The 7,779-nt window shown below is 39.4% G+C and overlaps 1 protein-coding gene across 4 annotated transcripts; it reads right to left on the minus strand.

The window, feature by feature from the left end:
- Positions 1-615: 615 nt before the first annotated feature.
- Positions 616-7,412, minus strand: LOC127811621 (uncharacterized). 4 transcript variants are annotated; one of them, XM_052351639.1, is made up of 4 exons: positions 7,253-7,412; positions 6,016-6,407; positions 4,325-5,429; positions 616-3,827 (listed from the first exon to the last, which is right to left on the minus strand). In XM_052351639.1, exons 2-4 carry the CDS (start codon positions 6,168-6,170, stop codon positions 1,305-1,307), a joined length of 3,783 nt encoding a protein of 1,260 aa, XP_052207599.1. In that variant the 5' UTR covers positions 6,171-6,407; positions 7,253-7,412; the 3' UTR covers positions 616-1,304. The 4 variants fall into 4 exon arrangements, with proteins under 4 accessions (XP_052207599.1, XP_052207595.1, XP_052207597.1 ...); XM_052351635.1 differs by having other exon boundaries at positions 4,325-5,432; XM_052351637.1 differs by having other exon boundaries at positions 4,325-5,432; positions 6,806-7,412.
- Positions 7,413-7,779: the final 367 nt, after the last annotated feature.

Consider the following 7,779-nt stretch of genomic DNA (forward strand, 5'->3'; position numbering starts at 1 on the left):
TACAATTTAGTTTTTCATTTTCTTTTAGATAAATTTTAAAGAAATATGAATTTTAATGCGATGATAAAATTTACATAAATATTATAAATTCAGACCAGCAAATGATTTATTTAATTGTTGTGCTTTTTTTTTTTAATAAAATATATAAAGGTCATTTTTAATAATAATAATTGTATGAGGTGAGAGACAAAGGGGACCCATTCTGGAGGGTTCAGTCCTCATCCAAGACTTTAATTTAATTTGAGCTTTTAGCAAGCGCAGCATCCTCCACCACACACGTTCCATCCACCACCCCCACCACCACCACCACCAGCACCCGCAGTCTAGTCTACATTAAAATATCATCTTAGAAAACTACTACACTTGCTTGCACAGCTGTTATCAAGAATAATATTATTTTGGTTAATTTTATATAAATAGCTTACAAAATCATGCATTTCATTATTATTAATATTAAATGATAAAAGGGTATCTGCAAAGATTGAGTGGTTTTGCTTCTTCTATACATCCCCTTTTAGATTATTCTCTCCATCCAACACAAGCACATGATGCACATGCAAAGCAAGAAGCTTCAAAGCACCAGCTTAACACTCTTAAGTGACGCAAAAGCTAAAGTAAAAGACAAAGCAGCAGCAGCCACGACATGTTCAAATATAAACACTTTTTTCATGTATTTGACCACAAAGGATGAAAAGTTTCTGGGGGTAACTTACTGTCAAGTTCATACATTAGTCTCCAGGAAGCCTCAAAACTACTAAGAAAGTTCAGACCAAATATAACGTGACAGCAACCGATCAACCAAGACTCAAGTTAAAGAACTCACCTGCTGAACTTTCCATGTCATTGGAAATCGATTCTTAACATCATAAACCCTGGCAGCTACTCCACCTTGGTCTCATTTTGATGCATGGCAGGAAAATTTCCAGGTTAGAAAAACTTGGTGAGTAACAAGATGGACTGTGCAGGCTGAAGAAGTCATTAAAGATCTCGGAGGAGGAACACTTGAACCTTCTGAATTACAATTCCACCAAACTGGACTAGCATTCACTCGATTGTGAGCTGGCATTTGAAAGCTCCCCGAGTTATAATTGGCCGCAACCAGAATAGAAGTGCAACTGAACTTGCCCAGTTTCCCCTCCTCATGCCTCCCAAATATGACGATGATCTCCTTTGTCTTATTGGCGGTAGCATTTGTATTCCTGTGCTGGATCTCTGGAGTTCTTGCAACTCTTCGCACATTATATGCTGAAGGAGTTGGTGGTGTTCCACTTCTGGATCTGCTTTGATCATTCAACCGGTTGCATCTAACTTTGTATTTGTGTGGCTCCATGGATGATGTCAAACCGGCCACCACCAATGGTCTTGCTTGAAAGTACGCCTGAAGCAGTGTAAGAGGGTGGTGGTGGTACGGCAGAAGTAAAATGACTTCCAAAACTGTTTGCTACCTTGATTTCAGAACCGGTGTCGCACTGGCTCTGCCCAGAGAAGAGAGGGTGTTGATCGACCACGCAATTGAAGGAATGGATTTGGGGATTATGAGGAAAGACTTCAGGAAGCGTCTGATATTGTGGATTTGGATAGTCATTGGTTGAAAATGGATGGGCCTGTCTAGCTTCCCGGGCTGCTAAACTTTCATCTTTGTTGACTACCATTAAATCTTTACCCATCAGCCTGAGAACAGGATTGGAGGCACATGGGCCGACAGAATCAGAAAAGCCATGCACGGGGACCTTCAGCCCAGTATCGGCAAAAACTTTTATGGAAGCAGGATCTCCAACCGTCTTTGTGATAGGAAGGGCCACCTTTTCTGATTCAGGACTTGGGAAATTTCTCAGATGGTTCAGTCCAGGCATTGTGTTATATTTGTTGAGCCGACCATTTACACTCAGTTGCTTTTGCATGACAGGAAGTGGCACTGATGCCGTGGTCCTCCTCAAAAGTTGCGTATCTTGATAATTTAAGGAAATACTCTGAAATGTTCCATCCTTCCGTGAGCAGCAGCAGGGTTGATCATTTCTGAAATTGTCGGGACCCTTTTCAGTGACAATCCTGTCGATTTTTTGTTCACTAATATTGGTTCTTTCTGCTAGTGAGGCTGCCGTTAGATGAGCTGGGGCAGTATTTTCCGCTACAGCATCTTGGATTACAGCATAGAAGCTCGATCTGAAATCATCTTGAGTGACATGGAATCCCATTGACAATTTTTCCGAAGATTTCAAATCTGATCTTGCAATTGTAGAGTTCGAAACAGTAGAAATTGGAGAATTTAGCAAATCCATATCAACCAGATCATGGTGATGTTCAGGGGATTGAACCTGGCTAGTGGTCAATGACGAATTTCCTTGAAGATCATCCGAGCTCATATGCCTAGGACTCGGCAAAAATGATCCTGGCGGCCCTGGAATAGGTATTGGATCGACCTCAGTAAAGTAATCTCCTTTTCTGTCTTCAGAATCCATTTCTGCTGCAGCACGAATTTCAAATATCATGTTGATGCCAACTTCATCTGCACAAATCATCTCTTGTTCATCACCCACACTCGTATCAGCTGCACATGAGAATGTTTCAGCTCCACATAAAGACCTCTTGAATACAAGAGACTGTAGTGCACCAGCTAGAGTATTGAAAGAGTTAGACTGCTTATCATACTCAGATTCTACAGATTTGCTCAAATTCATAACAATCCCACCAGTATCACCTTCTGAAGCTGGTCCATTGGCAATGCCCTCCATATGAGGGTCAATCTCTGTTTTATCAGATTCTAAGGCATCAAATGTACCTGCTAAATCATCACCAATACTAGCAGAAGAATCTGTATCATTGCTCATATCATCATTAACAGACTCTGATGCTGACTTCAAAGCCTTGAATTGCTCCTCCAAAGATACACTAAAAGCTCTTCTGTCCCTAACAATATTCAACAAATTGCACCCTCCAAGACAGGATTTGCCAATGATTTCATCTACTCTAGATTGATTTTCAGCATTCTTCTCCTTAAAATAGATTTTTCCATTGACTTCAGAGGGCAATGTTATTACCTCTTCGTTGAACTCTTCAATGTGATGCATGTCAGAATTCTTGAATACTGATTCTGCTGAAGATTTCTTATTCAACTTATACTTGGGCATAGATGTCTGACGTGCAGATAACATGTGCTTCCTTGAAGAGGAGCATTTTGTAGCACTTGATGAGAATACTCGGCGACTTCTAGCCATTTTTTTGAGAACATCATGAGAACCGTTTTTGACAGGACCATCATTGACTTTAATTGTTCTCTGGCCAGGACAGCAAATGTAGTCTTCCCTATAATTTACAAAATCTTTGCAATTTTCATCCACAGATGTGCTGTCTTTCCATAGCCGCTTCAAATTGCGCTTTGGTGGTTCTAGAACACTCTCCACTTTGCTATTAATTTGTGTCCCAAATGAAGACAACCCAACTCTCTTTCTCATAGGAGGGTGCTCACTGCAGTCATAAATTGCTCGGAATGATGGATTCTCCATTTTCTTGCTGCTTTCAGGAGAAGAAAGTGGACACTCAGATGAGTTTTCAGGCTTCTGAACACAGCTTCTCTCCGAGTATGAATCATCTAAAGATGATTGATCACTTTCAACAGGCAGTTCCTTCCTAAAATAACGACCCCGACGCCAAAGGCCTTCCCCGTGATTGAACCTTTTGAAGAGACTGGTCCGCTTACAGCTTGACCATTTTGTTATGGTTCCTGAATCATTGCTTTTTATTTGGTGTTGACTTTTGAATGGCAGAATCAGGCTTTTCTCTTTCTCAGAACCTTCTATGGAAAATTTTCTTTTCCAGCCTCCATGAGCCTGTTAAACAGCAGTGCAATAAGAACACAGCTGTAGTCTCGAGTACCAGAATTGCAAAATCAGCATTGCTTACATGATTTTAAGTGCCAAGCATGCAAACAATTCTCGAGCAGAAAAAGTTCTTAAGTAAATTATGATCCAATATTCTTATGTTGTTAAAATGATCGTGTAATTTATAGATAAAGAGTCCCAAAAACATGGAAACTGAAAGAAAATAAATCCAAACCAACCATGGTGAACCAATGGCTAAGGCTATTGGGAGCATGTAATAAACAGTCCCTCCAAAACAAATTAAGCTTGTTAAGCTTTCAAAGCGAGTTCCAATTGCCAGACCAAAAGCTATATAGGTCTATCCCCAGAAGATAAATACTTGAACAATTTAAAGAAGTAAAAGCAACTATAAGTGCTGTCAGGTAAAGATTGAAGGAAGCACATATCTAATGAAGAGCAAAGTTTTATGTTTCTGTGCACATATCTAATGAAGGAAGCAACTCTACCTCAGCCTTATGTCGATCCCTGGGAGAGCAAAGTTTTCTGCTCTCTGCAGCAAGCTTCAGATATTCACTATGTTTTTGTGCACGATGCCTTTTCTTGTAGGTTGAGTGAAGTTTTCTTCCTCTACCTCTAAAAGGATTTTGAGGTCCAGGATTTGTTCCTAATTTTGCTACTGGGAAAGTATTGCTAAACTTTGATAAAATCCTGACCTTTTTTCCATTAGCATCAATATATACTGGACTTTCATGGTCATTTTCCTTGAAATTAACAGGTGAAGCCCTCTTCTTTTCCTCTTTGGCACGCTCCACAGTCTCTTGAGTAGGCAAGCTTGAGTTCACAGCCCAGCATGTCCCATTTCTTCTATCAAGTTCTTCCAGAGTGCATGGTTTAGATGTTGCATATACATCCACCATCAACCTCGTCTTTCTCGGCTTTATTCTATGCTTAACGGCCCTAGAATTGGCCGGCCACTTCATAGTTGCTTCCACAGAAAGGCACTGATCAATGTGAGCATTCAAAGTGGTGTTGGAAGATGATGAGAAAGTCTTGCAAACGGGGCACACTTTCGAAGCCATTGGTTCCGGAAGTGTTGCAGAATTAGCAGTAGTATCTTCGTTCGAACTAGGATTACCTCCTCCACCCACTTTCACAATCAGTCTATACCTCTTACTCGAAGAATGATTTGTGGTCTTGCTTCTCTCGGATTTGGTGATGTCAAGCTGTTCTCCTGAGTATGAAGTAATATTTTCTACTGCTTCACAAGGGGTCCTATCAGAAAGAGATTGATTCTTTATCGTTGATGGAAGTTCTTTATCTCCTTCAGATCTACTCAAATCTGCGTTTACACAATCCACAACTAACTTCTGCTTACGTCCAGGACGATCCAAGGGCAAAGAATACTCCCCATCTAAACTGCTTATGCTTTCCTTCTCAATCAAAGGACTATCGGCCGTGCATCTTTGAATGGACCGATTTTTAACAAAATCGACGCACTGAAAAGGAGGCAGCAAATCTTTCACACCATGATTCAGACAAAGTTGCAAATGTTTCTGGGAGAAAGGCCAACTGGACTTGACATCTTTGCAACGGGCACTAAACACATAATCTCTGCTACACAAACCACAAAATGTTTGTTTCAGACCGATGATTTAGATCAACCATAGAAAAGCATAGAGATGAAGGCATTAATTCAACCCAACTGTATTCTAGAAAAAGTAAAAGGCAAATTAAAGCGCTGTGATAACTCGAGATTGGGACACATAGAGCATGGAGTTTATGCAGAAAGGATCAATTATAGAACTAACAAAGAGATGAACCTAGGATCCATTCATCTAAGACTAAGAGACAACCTTAGTGGGTCCACCATCATCAAGGCATGAAATCACAAAGAAAGGGATGATCAAGAAGAGGGGATAAGAAAATTAACCAAATAAACTTGGTAGAGAACACATTAAGAGCTTTGATTAAGCATTCAACCCTATAAGTTGCGAGCCATGACTTGCTGAGATGAAGTCAACAAGCATGAATCAGAAACCAATCAAATCCAGATAAGAAAGAGAATCTGATGAAATTTGAGGGTACCCTCATAGTAGCTAGGTTGAATTTGGAGCGCCAAGCAATAGTGGATCTGACCCCAGACAAAGCAACCAAAGTAAAAGCAAGAGGAAATCGCAAAAAAAAATGTATAAATTACCTTATGGAGAATTTGGGAAGTTGGGCGTTGCCATCAAGGCCTGACTTGAACAGATCTTCAACCTCTTCTTGCAAGGCAATAACTTTATCATCACTCCCACTTTTCAGATGTGAGATTTCATGAGAATCCAATGGAAGCTTTTCAATGGATAACATCTGATGCTAAGCTTCTCCCTTCCTAAGCCACAAGAACTTGTGTCTCCAGAACTGGCACTAGTCTTGGCCTTGGCCTTCAGCATAAGAATGGCTTCGATTTGGGCTATCGACCAAACGGAGGGGGCTTGATTGGATATATATGTGTGTGTGTGTATAAAAATTATAGAAACTCAGAATACCAAAAGTGAGATCAAGCAGAACCCACTTCCAATATGGCGCTTTTCTTCACCCACTAGCCTGAAAGATAGAAGATTAATAGCATGAGATCAAGCGTTTCGCGACGGACCCAGAAAACAGGAAAGAGACAAAGAAGTTCTAGACCCCTCTAGAACGTTATTTTATGTGCCTGGGGATTTGAGTAAATCTGAAGTATCTGTGTACGTTGAATCATCAAACACCCTTTGAGAGGCCGATTGAAGAAGGAAAGAATAAAATTGGCAAAGAATCAAAGTTGAGAAAGCGTTATTTTATGTGAAGGAACCCAGAAAAGCACACTAGTTCAGAACCTGCTTATACTTGAATCAGTATATGGGCATCAAAGCAAGAGAAATAGAATCAAAAGATTTCAAAAAATTAAGAATACAAACTCGAACCCTATGAGGCTCGAAAACCACGATCGACAGCAAGCAATCTACCTAGTAAAAGAAAGGATGCTTGAAGAAACAGAAATCCCAAAAAAACAAAGCTTCAACCGCGTCGATGAACAGTAGAAGATCATAGCCCCAGCAAAATCGAGTATTAAACAAAGACCGACCGATTTACTTGTCCAAGTAAACAACGAAACAAAATAGAAAAAAGACTCAAAAGAAAACAACTCCGTCAAGGAAATCAATTAAAGAAGGCAGATGAAAGCATATTCCGAGAGAACCCAAGAAGAAAAAGGCCAAATCTGGGATGCAATCACACTGGATTCAGGAGGCAAAAACCAGAAAGGACGACGTCAGAGAAAAACGGAAGCAAGCCCACGAACTACCCACGGGTTCTTCTCATCGTAAGAAGAAAACATCAGAAGAAGGAGCGGAGAGAGAGAGAGAAAGAGGACGGCATGGAGAGATTTGGAAAGGCCGGAAAGCAGTACAAACCTTCATCATCCGTTGCGTTATTTTCTCGGGACAGGGTGGTCTGAAAATGGGCGAGAAAATGAGAGCTAGATTAGCAGAGCATTGCAAGAAAGAAGGGAAGGAGAGAGAGAGAGAGAGAGAAGGTTTTTGCGTTACTCTACAAAGCAGCTGTCCTATCTGATACCTACCCTACTTTCCTCACTTTACTTGTCTCTATATATTATATTATGCTTCCTAATTTTTCTTATACCTTCTAAATAGACATAATAATAATAATTATTATTATTATTATTAAAATTTAGAAGACTTACAATGGAGTGAGAAGTCGTCTGTCTTATTTAATTAATTCATTTTTTAAAGTTAATTTATTTACTTAAAATAATATCTGAGTCTCTAATATTTTGGGGAAAAAATTAAAATTAAAATTAAAATATAATAAAATGAGTCTATTTTATAAAATAAATAATTAATTATTCTAACTATATATAAATAAATAAATAAATAATAATAATAATATATATAGTAAGTAGTAGTAATTAGAGAAAGGT

This window comes from Diospyros lotus, chromosome 10, assembly GCF_014633365.1.
Source record: "Diospyros lotus cultivar Yz01 chromosome 10, ASM1463336v1, whole genome shotgun sequence".
NCBI classification, from domain to species: Eukaryota; Viridiplantae; Streptophyta; class Magnoliopsida; order Ericales; family Ebenaceae; genus Diospyros; species Diospyros lotus.